Consider the following 17,596-nt stretch of genomic DNA (forward strand, 5'->3'; position numbering starts at 1 on the left):
TCGGGTGAATGAATCGATGTTGTATCAGATTTAAAGAGCAACTTATATTTCCTTAAGTTACAAAATCATTGATAACTTGTCCGTGTTAAAACGACGATCAAAAAGAAATATTTCTTATTTCCAGACAGAGAATTCAGGCTGACGATTATATACGTTCTTTCCTCGCAATTTGTTTCTCGCTTTTTTTTTTTCGTTACCTATTTATTCTTACTTTTATTACCTTTCTATTTTATATATATATAAATTTTTTTAAATGCTTTCTGTTTTTTCGTTAATTAGTGCCCTCCGTTCACTTACGTCTACGGTTGTTTCCCGATTAAAGCTGTAAACGTTATAAAGACAAATATCGTAACATTTCGGACAGATTTCACGTTCGATCGTGATCCCATAAAATGAACGAGTTTTATTCTCGTTTTCTCACAATTTTTCATTGTTTTCCCTTTTTCTTTTTTCTCTTTAATCTATCTGTATGTTGGTTTCCGCACGAAAGCTTGTCTGTTCCTTGGACCAGGCTTATTAAAAAAAGGATAAAGAAAAAGATTCTTTCTTGTATCCTCTTCATTTTTTTTTTTTATTTTTATTTTTATTTTTTTTATTGTTCTTGTTTGATAAACGTTCTCCACGCGTTATCACTGAGAACGATTAATTTGTGTATTGCACTGTTTTTATCCTGGCTGATAATAACTTTTCTTCCTTCCATGAACACTTATACATACAATGTTATATAATATCATAATGGTAAAATCTGGCGTTATAATTAGGTATATGGAATCACCGCTGACAATTGTGAGCGTAGAAATCTTTGATCATCTTCGAGGGATCTTTCTACGACTAGTCACCCTTTGGAATCGTTTCTTGAATTTAGACGTCGTTGAAAATTTTATCATTTCTGCCCTTTGACAATTTCGTATCAACACCTTCTGCGTGTTACGAAATTTATCAAAGTAAAATTGGATTAGAAAAAAATGAAATTTCCGCGTATGAACAATTCTAACGATAAGTGGAAGCTTTGATTAATCCAGAAATGATTCCGCAAGGTGGATCCATCTCACCATCTCTCCGCGAATCGAAAAGTTCCCTCATCTTAATACTGTCGATGAATAAACTTTCATTCGATCCTTTCAATAGAAAAAGTGTAATCGTAAGTGTCTTTTCTTTGGCGATAGCTCAAGGAGAACGCGTTCCCAAATTCGTGTTAATATATTATTAGGTAGTTAATAAAGTAAGATTTCTCGCTTAATTTTGTACCTCAGCGAGGCTCCGGGCGTGTTGGAATGTGTTTAAAAAGTTCAACGATCCTCGTCTACGTTGATAAAATCCCTATATAACTCGTAGTCTTTTTTTTTCTTTTTTCTCGAAGGAAGATTCAGTCTCGATTTGTTCGTTCAGGATTAAACAATAGAAGATAGAATTGAACTAAAAGAAGGATAGATTGGAATGAAAGAAAATCGTAGACGAGAAGAGGAAGAGTATTATGCCGCGCAAGAGCCCTCGTTACTTCGGATGGAATGTGTCTTCGTTATCACGAAATCGAGATCTATCAAGCACCTCTCTTAAATCGCCTAAAAGTTGCTCTAACACTTTGCTTTAACCATCTTAAGCTAATCAGTGTGCGTTCTTGTGCGGTTATTTAATGTGCCTTACGGAATGATCCGATCGGAAGAGGTGATTTTCTTTTAATTAGCTTTACACTCGTCATCGATCGTTCTCAACCCTTTAATCCTTACAATTATTTTAACGCGACGATTTCCATGATGGGTCATTGTTAATTTAGGGTGTCATCGGCGTTGGATAAATGCCTATTTTAACATTCGAAATAAATAAATTAAGGAAGGCTTGAAATTGATATTAATATTTGATTTCGATCCTACTGAAAAATTACTTGAATAAAGATCAGGGTTGGTTAAAAGGTTGAGAAATATCCGTGGCACACCGTGTAGTTGAGATCTTTGATTTCCTAGACCGTACGACGAACGATTACCCTCTCGTTTGCCACTATCTTTTAAATAATTTATATATCGCGTTCAGGTATGAGCAATTAATTCACCGCTACAGTCTTTCCGTCTCTCGACTATTTAAAATGACTCACATCTCTTAACTCAGCCATCCTTGTAAACTAAGCGTTCCTCGGCAAAATATAAATTATTTAAAAACGTACATGGATTACGAGACTCGAAGAGCCTTTCTCTAATTCGACCATTAACCTTTGACCCAACAAACGAGAAATAACGTCGAACTTGTATGGTTCATTCGACGATTAACAAGATAACGAATGAATTTGTCGACAAGAACTACATTTTTTTTTTTTTTTTCTTTTTTTAAATGCTCTGAGAATCTTCTCGTTTACGCGTCGACCATTAGAAGAAGAAGAAGAAGTAGAAGAAGAAGAAGTAGAAGAAGAAATGAAACAGAAACGGAAGAAGCCCCCACGAAGCACCGTGAAACTCACTCCGTCTGTCAAGAAATCATTTCTGAAACATCAAGTTCCAATTTACCTCAGTCGATTCAAGTCAACCAGCTTCCCAAAAGAAATTATTGAATTTTGAATGAAAATATCCGCGCTCGCTTTTCACCCCTTTTCAATTCTTTTTCCCTCTTCTTTCTCTATTTTTCTTTCCTCATTTTCTGAATCAATTAATTACAATATCTTTGGTGTGTTCTTGTGTGTAACTTTGTGTAAATTCAATCACTCTTACTCTCTTTCTCCCTTTTTTTTTTTTTTTTTTCGTTCACACTTCAACATCTTCCCTTTCGCTCATTCTCTCTCCGTTTCTCGTGCACGCATATATTTATTTTTGTTGTTTTCTGTATTGTTTATCTGTGGTTTTGTTCTGTATTTGTATTGTTGTTTCATTTCTTGTTTTCATTTTTTTTTCTTTTTTAAGTATCACTATAGAGTTATCGTAATTAAATATTTATACACCCATTGACAAACTAGCTACCACGTTTTTTTTTTTGTGTGTTAAATACAGTTCCATAGATATCAATTAATTTAATTAATTAATAGTTATTATAAGTTACGATAATTAATAATTAGAATAATCAAAACATGTACAGAAGATTATAGATTATCTCTTTCTTCCCCCTTTCCACCCATCCTTCCCTTCCTCTTTCCAATCCCTGTCTCTCCTCATCATTTCTTTCTTCTAAATCATTTTATTCCTACTCCCACGACGTTACTTTTATTAAATCTCCCACTTCTATCTTCTCCCTTCACTTTTTTTTAAATATTTTTTTTCTTTTGTTACAGAGTAGTTATTGGTTTCATTTTTCTTATTTTGTTGATCGTTGTGACTCGTCTCGGAGTAATAATTCCTCCGGTACTTCTTTCTTTTGTTTCTTTTTTTTTTTTTTTTTAAATGTATTATCTACCCCTTTCGTTATACCCTCTCTTTCATTCTCACTTTTACTCTTTCTTTCTCGCATTCACACGATCAGTCTCCCTCTTTTTAAGTCTCTCTGTGTTCAAAACAATGAAACTCTCTCTCTTTCACACTCTCTCTTTCTCGCCCGTTAATTAGTTAGCTTAAGTATATAAATACTTTTCATCTTTATTTCTTTGTGTTTTATTTTTTTTTTTTTTCATTTTTTTCTTCGCTTAGTTAGGCCTACGGTGAGCTAGAGCTGCTTTTTTTTTTTGTTTTCTTATTGCCCCGACAATTATCTCGTTTTCCGTTGATCAGACGTACTCGAGATCGCGTATAAAATAATTTCATCATCCTCGATGAAACGTTTCCTCTGTTACACGCCCAACCCACCCATTTCCGAAGGAATTCGCCAATTGTCTCGAGCATCTTCACCTAAGAAAGAAAAACAACGATTCTAAATGTCCGGGAGCCTATTCTCGTTCCTGTGATCGCGTCTCGAGTCATCGAGCTTTCCTGCTTCGAACGATGCGAATCGTAAGCAGATCGATTAACACAGACACATTGATAAATTAAAAGATCTGTTTATATCCACAGAGAAATTAACACTTGACGTTTTGGTGGTTGCATATTTTACAATTGATCTCTAAACAGCTAGTTCAAATGCTCTTGTCCTTCTCCCTCGTCTTTATTTTTTTGGATTTTTCTTTGATTTTCATTTCTTTGCTTTCGTTCGAGGAGTTTCTAGTTTCCCTGAAAGTTCAGGAGAGTATCGTTAGCCACGATCAATTACTTTGCCTATTTAAATCTCATTGTCAGTCTCTTCTGCGCTCTTATTTGGAAGCGGAGTTTCACCCCCGTCTTTTTCTCTTTTCTTTTATTTTCCTATCGAGTCTTCTTACCCTAACCAGGTAAATCGAAGAGATCGATCGAAATGAAAGTTTTCTATCGAGAAAATTTCACTTTCAATCATTGTACTTTTAATCTCCTAGTTTATTTTTATTTTCCGAGTATCGAAGCTCTTCGATTTTCATCCTCACGAGCTTACAAGGATTCTAGACACGATGATCGACGATAATATGAGACGATGATGATCGATTACCAGCCACCTCATCAAATCGCACTGATAACAACGAAGCTTAAATAAATAAACACGCTGTGGTCAGCGATTGTGCGTTGTATGAATTTAACAGCGACCTCTTTCGTTTCATTAGTCACTAAAATTATTGCTGACGAAGAATCGATAGCTTGTCGATCCACCAACCAACTTAAAAATGTATTTTGTGCAATTCTGTGCAATCCTGTGCAATGGAGGTTGAATATCGGCAAGCCATTGAAATCCTTCGTCGGCAAATTTATCATAAGAAGATGACTCCTCGTCGTCGAAGTGTGTCGTGTGCTCCCAGAATCGTAGTACCATTTTTATCTTTTCTATCTTTCGATCACGAAACGTGGTTGATCGTGATCGTAACGAGCACGATACGTTTTTCAATGCGAATGCCCTGTCATTTGTCTGAACGGTCTTTAATTTTCTCTAAAATTTGATCGTATCTATATTGTGAATAAAGCCAAACACATTCAGTGTCCATGTGTGTCTGATTGTAAATGTATGTATGTAATTTGGTGCTTTCTCCTGTATCTCAGAGTCATCGATAATAAACACTCATTATCATCTTACCCGTATAACTAACAACGATTAATTGGGACATAAATACAATATACATAATAATGCATATCTAAATTAATAATTGTGTGATAATATACTTGTATAGTTCAAGTAGATTAACGTGGTGGTACCATTCACTTTCTCTCTTTACTCGAATCATTTTTATCTCGAGTTCTTGTCTAATCAAATCAATTATTTCCGAGCAATTACGAGCTCGAAAGAACGTGAACGAACCTTTACGTTTGTCGATCGCCTTGTATATCAAACCCTTTTCGTCGTAAATCGATCGTAAAGATTTGTTAAATAATTTCTCTATTGCACAGAGAATCATCGCGAACTTTGTAGCGATTTCTACTAGCCATGTTTCCGTGGGCGACGATGAAATTTTAGATTCTTGCATTGGCATTTGCGATTTTTCGAAAAGTACTGTCGCGGAATTCCACACCGTCGCCCACGGAATAGTGATAATAATAGAAATGTTACGAACCACGATCGAAGAGCATGCAGCAAATAGTCCAGTAAATCTATTACACATCAGTCTGAAGAACGAGGAGTTTCGGGGAAGATTTCAGGATGGATGGTATATATACAAACTCTCGAGCGTTTCAGCCATGTTATATGCTTCTGTTATGTTCGGAAACTCTCGTGAATCAATATATACGTAGACATGTTGATGTATCAAACGATGGTAATCGGGATGCTGGTGGCAACTGAAACAAGTAATCGAAATAAAACGAACGACGTATTTGAACCAAACACAAATCAGTTTAATCCTTAAATAAAACATAATTTCTGTTATGTTATATAATAATTAAATAAATAAATAAATAATCGGTAGTAATAGTAAATAGTAAGTAGTAATAGTAGCAGTAGTAGCAGTGGTGGTAGTAGTAGTAGCAGTAGTAGTAGTAGTAAGTAGTAATAGTTATAGCAGCGAGTAGTTATAAAGAGGGGAGGGTGAATAGAAAAAAGTAACGGTGGTAGTAGATGTTAAATTAAGTGATTAAGACTTTTTTCTCTCGTTTCTTTCATTTTCATAGTGGTACGAAATTAAATAGTAATAAAGTTTGTTAAGGTTTTATACGTAGCTACTAGACACAAAAAATATATATATATACGACCATAATTAATAATAGCAATGATAATAATAGTAATAATAATAATGGCGATGACGATGGTAATAATAATAATAATAATAATAACCAGAATAATAATAATAGTAATAATAATAAGTGTAATAATATAGGTGATAATTATGAGAAGGAGATTAATTCTTTTATAATTATGCGATTGCGTACACGCGGCTGTAAGAAATTTTTTTCTTTTGTACGATTCGCCCCTTGTTCTTCAGAATAATTCTTTTAACCCTTACGGTATTACAGACGGATATAGGCGATCAGCAAAAATTGTCAAAAATGTATATATCCGTTTAGAATTAATAAATGAATTGTTTATGTCAATGGTGCAAAGATCCACTCTGTACTTAAAGGGTTGAAAATCTCACTTTCGAACCACCTAATTAAACGAGGGACGAATCGTTGCAATGGAATTTCTTCTCGGTGACGTCTACGTCATTGTATCCCAGCCGACGGTGTGATAATTTGCACTAATCATCGAGATCCTGTTTATACCTCGAGAATAGGTCTTCGATCGTCAAACGACTCTATCGATTTTCTTTCAACACGTTACCTGCCACAGTAGAAAAATCTACACCTGCCAGTTTTCTTTTCTTTCTTCTAATTAACTTCCCTAGTATTTCAATATTTAAGTTTCGTACAGTAATGATTAGGGTTAAGTAATTCGCTAATGATCTCCGCCCCAAAATGGCAATCAACGTGTCAATCGTATGGTCGCGCGATCGTGAAACGAATCTCGAGGTTTGAATAAATAAAATAAAATCTTATCAGAAACCATTTGTCTGATTGTGGCTCAAAAAATTACGTTTTGGGAGGTATGGACAGTGGTCGTCGCGCTCCTGTGGAGCGTCCGCGCTTTGGACGATCAGACTGCCTGTTGCTCCCGGACTAGACACAAAAGGTACACATAAATAGGACAACATATATGTATATGTATATATATATATATATATGCTACGCTTTTTCATTGTTTTTTTTTTCCGCGTGACTAAACCTAACAGCTTAAGAAATTGTCGCTTTACTCACGATTAAGTACTTACACAGGTCCGTGTTCGCTTATGCTACGAAAGAATCCCTACTACACTTCTCACCACAAAATCATAAACGTTTCGAGAAAAAAAATGAGGAAATAAATAGATGATTTTGTTGATCGAGTGTAGCGTACCTTTCAGAGGAAGTGCAGACACTTTAGCAATAATGTAACAATGAAAAATTCAAATAAACACGTTTGAAACATGGTATTACATTTTTTGCAGAGGTACAAAATTAAAAACTTGACAGTAATCTACATTTCAACAATTCTTCAAGATATAAATAACCTTTTTCTTTTGTTGTAACTCATATAGATTATGAAATTTTCAATTTCGAACCGTGGCTGCTTGAGACAGCAATATTACATTTCAAATTTGTTTATCAGGATTCTGATATATTACCTTCTTGCTTCGATGTACATCCAGAGAAATGGAATTTTCTTCGTGAATTAGCACGAGCGAATCGGTTTTGTCTATTTACCTTACAAACAACACATCGTACCACCTAAAAACGCGCCCTCTTACGAATCGTGTCTCATCCCTGATACTGGTCTTAGAATAAACCGTTTCTCGTTCACTCCCCAGCTGTTTTTAATTTTTAATTTTGTATGTAGACTAGACACGTGTTACGAAGATTAGTAAATCGTTCGCTAGATCGTTCGTCGATCTGTGTATCACATAATGGTGCACCGTCTTGGGACTACGATTCCTTCTCTTATCATGTTTTTCTCGTGTAAGATCATAGAAACAACAGTCTCTAATTCTTTCGTCTATAGTAAGTATTTTTTTGTACGTTAGACTTGGTTTGTTTCTTCTTCTTATGTTTTACTTAAAAAAAAGAAGAAAAAAAAGCATCGGAGTTATGAGCCGCGACACGGACTGGTGTTAACGATGTAATTAATAATTAAAAGCCCTGTCGCGAACGGTGCACATTCAAGGGACTCGATAAAATCAGACTGCGCTCAAGAAAGCACTTTGTACTAGCTAAGATCTCTTACACGTGTACGTAAAAAAAAAAAAAAAGAAAAAATAAAAAGAAGAAGAAGAAGAAGAAGAGGGAAAGGAAAATTTCGTTTACATAGGTAAACAAATGACATGGGTTCTTTGGGCAACCGACAGAGAAGTACAAGAGCTTGACTAGCAAATAATGTTGAACGCCTTGCGTTGCTTTTTAAAGTTAACTGTTACTGTTACGTTACGAATCACGTAATCCCTTAGGTCGGGTGCCACGATCTTGCATCACGACTCGCATCGTTAAGCCCTAAAATATCTCCTTAAATAGGTAAATTAACATACTTCGTCTTTCGGGTTACTCGTCGAACGGCGACGTCTTTCTTAATTCAACTACGGATTAGAAGTTTCTACGTTTTTAAGTACGTCAAGTCTCACTGGCTCTCTGAACTATCCGCGTCCGCGCCGACGATTACCTCTCATTCTCGTCAAAATTTTGCTGTGCGTCACAGCGATGGGACCAGTAATTCTGTCTCTACCAGAGAGCTATTTCGTCATCTTCCGATCTGATCGATCGTCCTCGTCCCGTTTTTTCTCACGGCTTACGTCTCTCCTTTCTTTCTTTCTCTCTCTCTCTCTCTCTCTATTTCTCCTCAAACATACCCCGAACCTACAACCACCTACTACTACGCACTGTTCCCTTGGCATTGGGGACCCTCCTCACCCTCGTTCCCTTCTGCTATTCTTTGATCGCGTGAAAAAGTCGGGAAAACGCGAGGCGTTTGTCGTCTTTTGGGGGGAAAAAAAAAAATCAGGCCCTGCCTTTCTTTCTTATTTCGATTTAGCCTCTCGAGTTTCCGTTTTCAGTCTCACAGCCTGACATCGTCGAGACTCTTTGGTCGGTGCGGATAAGAATAAGAATAAGAAACTGCGATCGAGGACCACCCTCGCTAATGACGTCATTGCAGCTCGATGGTCGTACAATCTTTTTCTCCATCCCTTTTCGTGTATCGATCTGCTTGAATATACGCACACCACGTGGTCCGTGCGCCCGCGTACATATACATAAATCAGCAATACGTATATACAAGACTGGGATGCGGTGTGCGAAACCCACTCTACTTTTTACCGTTTGTTCTTTTTTGTTTTCTTCTTTTTTCATTTTTTGCAGTTGACGGGTCTCGTCGATAGCGCGACTACAAAGGGTCGCGTGAGAAACGGAAGGGACACCTCGCGTTTCCCCTGGCTCGTCGACGAATACCGAAAGAAAATAATTAGAGCGAACAGAGAAAGAGAGGAGGGGATCAGGTAGAAAAGGAAGAGTCATTCATCTTCCTTGTTCATCTTGATCGGGTCTCGTGGTCTACAAAGTTAGGATAATCGGACGATTTTGGCGTATCAAGACCTACCATTTCTCTCTCTTTCTCTTTCTCTCTTCTTACACTCTGATACTTTCTCTTCAAACCTTCGTTATCTCTCCTTCGCTCACACGCTCGTTCATGCACACGGTTAAACTCTCTCCGTCCCTTCCGTCCACCAGGGAGGTGTCTGTCAGTCAGTCTCCTTCATCAATCGGAACTGCATCCATCGTCCTCGTCGTGGTAGTTGAACGAGGCCAATTTCCTGATCATCATTCTACAGCTGTTCATACATTTCCGATATTGTAATTGCTGTTGTTGCAATTGCAACTGTAGCTGTAACTGGTGTTGTTGCAGTTGTAACTGTAATTGTATCTGACGCTGTTGGATCTGTCGACGGTAACGATTGTTCAGAGCATTGATCACGATAGGCAGACGATGGTCGACGATCTTTTTAGCGGAAGCAGAGGCAGCCGCGAGTGTGACCAGTGCCGCGGAAGCGGAAATGGGAGCTGAAGATGAAGCTGGAGTGGCGACAACGGGCTTAGCCACTGACGGTGTGATCACGGCCGTAGCCGTGGCCACTGTTCCTGGTGATGCGGTTGCTGCTGTTGTTGTTGTTGTTGTTGTTGTTAGCTGTTGTTGCTTGTCGTCCTACGCCGCTTTGCTCTTGTTCGTCTTGAAGCTCACTTGAAGGACCCGGTTACCGAGCGTGTAACCGTTCAAGCTCTGGATTGCGACCACCGCCTCGTCGTAGTTGGTCATCGTCACGAAACCAAAGCCTTTGCACTTGTTCGTCTGCAGGTCGCGGATCACTTTGACAGATTGGACGGCGCCGAAGGGACCGAATAACTGCCACAGCACGTTCTCCTCGGTCTCCGGGGCGAGATTGTAAACGAAGATGCACCAACCAGACCCGTTCATCGCGTTCCCAGGCAGCATCGAGTTCGCCAAGAGATCGCCTGCCAACGGACTGTACCTGCAACATCCGGTTCCAATCCGTCAAAACGTTCGACCATCGACGAAAAATTGTGTTTCTTCTGTTCTTTCCCTCGACATATACGGGACGCCTCGCGCGATCGAGGGCAAACGTTCTGCGTTCATTTTCTTTAGTTTTAATTAAACTAGCTACGCTGTCGTGCATTTTTCATTTTGTATACGCGATCAATTAGTGGAAACTTGATGCATCGACAACGTGGCTTGGTAATTAACATTGCTCGATAGTTTTCAATTTATGATGTATATAAATGCTCTCTTCACCGAAAGTATTCGCGTGTACTTGCAAGTAATACGATGTTAATGAAAAGAGAAACGATAATAATCATTTTTTGAACTCCTAGACGAAGAGTTTGAGTGCAACGAATTTCAATAAATGTAACGCGCCACAATCGAATTAATTACATTAAATGAATTAATTAAAGATCTTCGATTTCGTGAAAAATTAATTTCACACACGGCTCACGAATCGTATCATGCTTATCAAATAAATAATTGCAAACGAAACTCTACGCGGAAGCTTTCTAAACGAGTATCGCGTGTCGAAAGGAATGTTAGAAGGTTGTTACGCGTCGATTTTGTAATGTTTCCACTGAATTTAATCTATTTTTGTGTATACTCGCCGAAAGAAAAACTCAAGGAAATTCGCATGCACTCGCTCGTTTAATCGGCATGCACGAATTGCATAAACATTGATATAAAACGGATGAGGGAAATATTTACAGATGTAAAAATGTATCTACGTACCTACTTGGCGTCACAAGCCGCGTTAAAACAGGGCACATCTCAGTGAGTATTCAGTACAGGGTCGAGGTGATAGTAATTTGCGTATATATATATAGTATTCGTTAGGTATCGCGTATTTTTACACACGCACACATACATATATACACGGTTTTTCATTAAAATCATTTTCTTTAATCACGCGTGAACTGAACCTCCATTTTTCATCTACGAGTACCTTTTCGTCTTCTACCTTATCTCTTTCTTTGATAATTTGCAAATATAAATTTTTGACTTACATTTACACAGGGGAAATAGTACTATTTCCATTGTACCACCAGTTAGGCGTATAAGATTTTTTCAGAAACCATAAACACTAAACACCATGGAAATTATAAATTCTTCGTGATGAAACATATCGAAAAGTCTTTTACCGTTTTTCAATCGGACCCTTCGTTCTCAAGATACAAATGATCAAAGATGAGTTCGCCCTACTTCCGGTCCGCTGAACACCCCGGAAGTGGAGGACGGAAAATTCGATCGCTTATATCTCCGGCTCAGAGCCTCGAATCGCAAAACGGTAAAGGACTTTTCGATTTACTTTAACCCGATGAATCCATCATTTTCATGGCGTACTGAAAATTCTATACAACACGTAAGTTTATTTTCTCGTAGTGAGATCGTGCACCTAGCCTCGCTCTCAGCTCTACACCAACAATCAGTGAAACGTGACATTCGTGTATCTACACTAAGATCTCGTTGTTCTACCTTCAATCAGTGTTCTCTATGTATTATGGTGTACGTAGGTGAATCGTGAAAGCTCGTGCGCAAAATCAATTAAAGCGTTCAGATTTGTCACTCGATGTGATCGATCGTCAGAGACCAAGTAGACGCAGCAGGTGCACGGTCTCGGGTCAAACACGACCGACGAAGGTGAAACAACGGAAGAAGAAATGAAACGGTGAAGAGGGAGAAGAAAAGTGCGGCGCCTGATCGAGAAACGTTCATTCGAATTGGAATTTCTCGAACGAATCGATACGCATGGTTTCAGTAACCATCGCGAGAGTTTTTCTTTTTTGTTCCCTTTTTTCTTTTCTTTTCGAAAAATTGATCGAGATCCGTCTGTACAGTCCATTAAATTTTAATTATTAATTTCTGTTTCATGGTGGAAGCATCAAAGCTAACGAACGAAATAAATAAAGCTTCTCTAATGCGTTTCATATAAAATTTAATTAACAAGAAAAACTGATAGATTGCTCAAAATCCTTTATTTTTTATGCAAAAGTGAACCTCTAAGCATAGCATAGATAAGATAAATGAAAGAAAAAACAGAACAATGTTTTGAAAGGAACTAACGATAAGAAAAAAGGACAGAAAATTGAAGGGAATCAATTGTGTTTTTTTTTTTTTTTTTACATCCGAATCGATTCGGGTACGTCAATTTTCTATCGTCAACTTTCCACTGAAAAATCTCAAAGCTGGAGAAACGCGAAGCGTGTATTATTTTTGTGCGGAAAAACGAAGCGACGCGGATTAGAGGAAATCAATGGTATCGAAACGAAAAAGAAAAACCGGGAGGAAACGTAGTGATAGTAACGAAAAAAATACTGACCTCTGTAAGCCTTTGTTAATGGCAAGCACGGCCTTGCCAGTGCTAAAACAAAACACAAAAGAACAACGTAAGAAAAGAGAGTTCGGGAACGAGCCAAAAAAGTCGGGATAAATGTCGGTCGCTTCCTTGTGCTTCCATTTTTACAAAAAAAAAAAAAAACAAAAATCTTTTTGATTCACGGAACTACCATCTATGGTGCCTCTCTGTTTTCTTTTCTCATCGTGAAATAAATAGGCAATAAAAGAAACAGAAAGATAAAAAAGATCAAAACTGAAAAAGGGCTCTTGAATTTAATTGACAAAAAGAATTAACCCTTTGCGCTGAAGAGCTGATAATAATTAATTATAGGCGATCTATTTAAAGAGGGATCAACCGGGTTGTAAGGAAGCGTAAAATCATAATTGCAGCGACTCGACTTAATGGAGAAAATTTAAGAATTACAAATAATAGAGGCAAGCGAAAGCGAAGCGCAATAAATCTACTTTTCAATCGATATAATTCAAATATCGTCGAATCTTCGATCGATTGAACGTCGATTCTCATCGTCGATATTTCCGGTCTCGGTTACAATTTAATTAGGACATACAGACGGACATAAAATACGCTTTATATTTTCATCGTCAAAAAAATGATGAAAATTATTAATTTTTTCTTTCTTATTTTCAATATATTCTCAATTACCGTCGAACTCGTTAACTTCGTATCCACGGTAATAATTTCAAAAATGAAATATTTTTTTTTTTTTACGAATCAAATATTAGATTGCCTTTTGCGGTCTTGGTGTGTCTTCTTACAGGTAGATCGTTGTTAATTTACATTAACATTTTGAATGGCATATATTGCGAAGGGATCTTTGACAATTTTAACATGCCACTCAAAGTGTCAAGTACGTTGAGCTGTTGAGATAAATGTAATTGTTGAACTTTCAGCTACCCTGAAAGTTTTGAAAATTATAAATTCAGAAATGAAAGATAACATTTATCATGTACCATTCTCAAAACTTTCAGCGTTACTACATATCATACAATAGGAAATGATAATCAAATTATTAAATATTATTGTATACGGTATCAATAAATAATGTCAATACGACGGAAACGGAAAAGTATAATAGATACTGCTTTATTATTCTTTACTTATTGTTTTGAAATAAACTAACCGTACGGTACGGGATTAACGGACCGCAAAAGGATAAATAATATTAAAGTAATAACCATCTTACCGTGGACGACGAAGATAGAAAACCAAGAAAACTTACAGAAATAACAGAACGTTTGTGTGTGCCTTGCTCCTCCATGTTTCCAGAGTGGTCAAGGATCAGTCTTTCGCGCGGTCGCTTAATCAACGCGATCCTTGGTAAAACTAACCACTTATATCTAATTAATTAATATCTATTCTTAGAGACCACCTTGTACCACTCGTATATAAGGAAAAAGGGGATTATGGATAGGATACATCAAGAGGGATGGATTAAATAAAAGAAAAGTTTCAAGAAAGAATATTATCAATAAAGAAAAGTGTTATAGGTTGATAATTATAACTCGAAGAAAAATCAGACGACAATATTCGTAATCGACGTTGTAATTTCTTTCACATTCTGATTGGATTAAGGCAAAATAGACGGGTGTTTCGCCTTGTGTCACCCCACTGAAATATTGATATCGAAACATCGATCCTTCGACTCGATTGAAAGGCTTCCTTCCAATGTTCCAATGCTATATACCCTACTTGTGTAATTTTATTACACTCTTCTTTTTTTTAGCAGAGTGAAATGAAAATTTCGCAAGGTTTAAATTCAACTGCTACTCGCGGGGGTGTCAATTTTAAAATCTCACGAAATATAAGGTCGTAATGACTGTTCTTCGAGGTACAAACAGAAAAGCTACGCGAACCAAAGATTCGATGAAAGATGTGCTTTTAAAAGTTCTGGAATAATGATTCTGAACACGATGAAGATGCATGCATGGGTACAAATGAAACTCGTCGAAAGGAATAAAAAAAGTTAGAAAAAAAAAAATGACAAGGTGAGAAGTATGGTAGATGAGGTGCAGAAGGAGGAGCCTGCAGTGTACTCAGGTACTCAAACGGTGAGTGCGTAAACAAGGAAAAAGATATAAAAGGTGGATCGATCGAGCGATCTTCTTCTGAAATATGGCAATATTGAAATTCTAATTTGACCAGAAAATCCAGGTTACCATCGATCGATCGATCGATCTCAGAACATACGTGTTCGGAGTGTCTATTGAACGAGACAGAAGGGAACTTAAGGAACCAAATGAAACTTTTCAAGGAAAAGCAACGAATCGGATGAATGCGTTTCTGAAAGAAATTAAGCTTAAAAGATAGCTGACAATGGGTGTATAAAAACCCATAGAATATCAGTCGCTGATGTTTCGACGAAACAGATTTAAAATTATTAAATCCATTCAACAGACGAAATACCTAAATCATTCTTAACTAATATTCTACTATTTATTTACGCTCATTGTTGCCTGATATCTTAAGTTCAATTTCGTTCAAAATGAAAAAGAAAGAGAACTCTCATCCAGTTCATAGGGGTATGTATCCAGTTGAAAGTAAAAGTTCGCAGAAGAAATTATCGAAAGGATTTCGAGAATGACTTTCAACAAGTTCCAACGCTAGTTTTACTTTCCAGTTGATAGATACCTTCGACCCTCTCTGTCAGAGCCAAGAGAGAGAATGATAAACGAAACGAGAATAAAAGGAAATAAAAGAGAATGGAAGAAAGATTAAGAAAGAAAGAAAGATTTTTGGGTAGAGCGAGTAGAGGCGAGTAGGTACCTGGATAGTGGCGACAGTGGAATGTACCTGAAGCGGCCGGTCGGATGGTGGATTGGGCCGCCAAATCGTCGGGTCGCCTGCGGAGCTAGATAGGCGGCCAACGGCGGTATCGCCTTGTTGTTGTTGCTTGGATTGTTGGCAAACTTGACGGTGATCGGCTCGGACGAGCCCTTCGGAATGGTACCGTTTAATTCTTGGATCGCCCTCTCGGCCTCGACACGTTGGTCGAACCTTATGAAACCGACCCCCTTCGACAATCCTGTCGGAATCGGTTTTGCAAATTATTTAACAGAGTTCCATGGGTATTTTTTTAATGGCATTGACACGGCAAGCTACAGAATTCCTCGTTGATTAGATTTTCTTTATTGGTAAATAAAAAAGACAATATACCTCGTACTTTACTGTCTTTTTTTTTTTTTTCTTCTTCTTTTTTTTCAAGTAATTTTACCAACGACGAATTCTCTATACAGAGTAGAAAATGACTGCAGCGTTTTCTGCATAACGAGTGGCTCGGTGCGCGCAGATTCGTTTCTTTACACCGATGTCGTGTTCACGAGCATAATTAGTTCTCTCGTCTGGTGATCGCAGACGAATCTCGCAAAGCTGAATGAGGTCGAATAAAACGGAAGGAAACGAACGACGATTTTATTAATTAAATGTACCACGCGTGCCGTCACGAGATAATTCTACAGCACGCTCGTCAAAAATCATAATTGGTAACTAACGACAAAAAGCGTAAAGAAACAAAAACAGCGCTCGGGAGGAAACGTATTTGGATCGTAATTGTTGCTGTGGTCGCATGAACAAAGCAGCCGGTAAAGGAACAAGAAATACCTAAGATTAAATAAAGAAAAAGTAGAGTGTGATTTCATATTTGCTCCCTTTTCTTTTCTTTTTTTTTTTTGTGAAAATTCATCTTTTGTACAATTTAAAATGATAAGCGTACGAGGTCAGAATAAAAAACCAAGAAAATAATAATAACAAAAAAAAGAAGAAGAGACGGCTGCTTTTGTTTCAGCGTTGGACGTAATAAGGGAAAAGAAAAAAGAATTGTATGAGTTACGTACCGGGCAAATAGTCTCCGCCGCCGGTCACAAACTGTCGTACTAAACAGAAACGGAAAAAATCATATCACGTTAAAATTCAAACTGGCAGAAATACACGATTCGCTCGCCCCTGATTCGTCCACGGGAATAGATGTAACGTGTGATCCAAGTTGAGCGCGAAAAGAACCCCCAATGGAAAATAAATCACCGAAATAGAAAATAACCGAGATGAGATAAAATAAAAGAATGTCGAAGGAATCTTTTTTCCTCGAGAAATATCTTGTCAATTTTAAATTTTAAAGGAAAAATAGTTAATAAAATGATAATGGATTCGCGATGGAAAAAAAAAAATTAAAGACGTGTTCCAGATAGAATCAAAATCGAACAGATTCGTTGTTCGAAATTCATACTCTCTAGTGATTTCTTTTTATCCTTTTTCTACGTCGAGGAAAAAAGAAATTGATCGTATGAGATGAATAAGGGGCGAGCGATGCTTTCTGTTAAATTAAGCTATTCCTTTCCTCGTCCTTAAGTATGCAAGAATACTCGTTTCGTCGTAAAACAACAAAATCAAATATATTCAAAGAGGAGTAAACTGAAAAGCACTTAAAAAGAAAAGGAAATAAACAAAATTTGTTATAACGCTGTAAGAATAAGTGGTGAAGCAAACCAGGAACGAAGGAAAAAATAAAGGAGAAGGTTCCAATTTTTTAACACTTAATAAACAAAACGCAATATTAGATTTCGCTTTGTTTCTCATTTAAACGAGTTAACCCCTTTAATTAACAGAATTAACTATTTCATTAATTCCAATGTATTTGCAAAACGAAGGAATTAACTCGTCTACTTCTGCTTAAAAGATTAACACCAGTGTCTTTTTGACACAAAACCAATTAACAACACAATTAAA

At 37.2% G+C, this 17,596-nt stretch overlaps 1 protein-coding gene across 10 annotated transcripts in view; it reads right to left on the reverse strand.

The window, feature by feature from the left end:
* Nucleotides 1-168: 168 nt before the first annotated feature.
* The window catches only part of LOC117600613 (ELAV-like protein 1), a 43,071-nt gene continuing 25,643 nt past the window's right edge, over nucleotides 169-17,596 (reverse strand). For 5 of the 10 annotated variants that reach the window (XM_076692815.1, XM_076692813.1, XM_076692814.1 and 2 more), the window contains 4 exons: nucleotides 16,708-16,746; nucleotides 15,641-15,899; nucleotides 12,839-12,880; nucleotides 169-10,486 (listed from right to left, as the gene is read on the reverse strand). In XM_076692815.1, coding sequence (XP_076548930.1) covers nucleotides 10,162-10,486; nucleotides 12,839-12,880; nucleotides 15,641-15,899; nucleotides 16,708-16,746 — 665 coding nt within the window. In that variant the 3' untranslated portion in view covers nucleotides 169-10,161. The remainder of the gene's footprint in view (nucleotides 10,487-12,838; nucleotides 12,881-15,640; nucleotides 15,900-16,707; nucleotides 16,747-17,596) is intronic. The other 5 variants (XM_034316246.2, XM_034316253.2, XM_034316250.2 and 2 more) reach the window with 5 other exon arrangements.

The sequence above is a fragment of the Osmia lignaria genome, chromosome 16 (genome assembly GCF_051020975.1).
Source record: "Osmia lignaria lignaria isolate PbOS001 chromosome 16, iyOsmLign1, whole genome shotgun sequence".
Classification (NCBI taxonomy): domain Eukaryota; kingdom Metazoa; phylum Arthropoda; class Insecta; order Hymenoptera; family Megachilidae; genus Osmia; species Osmia lignaria.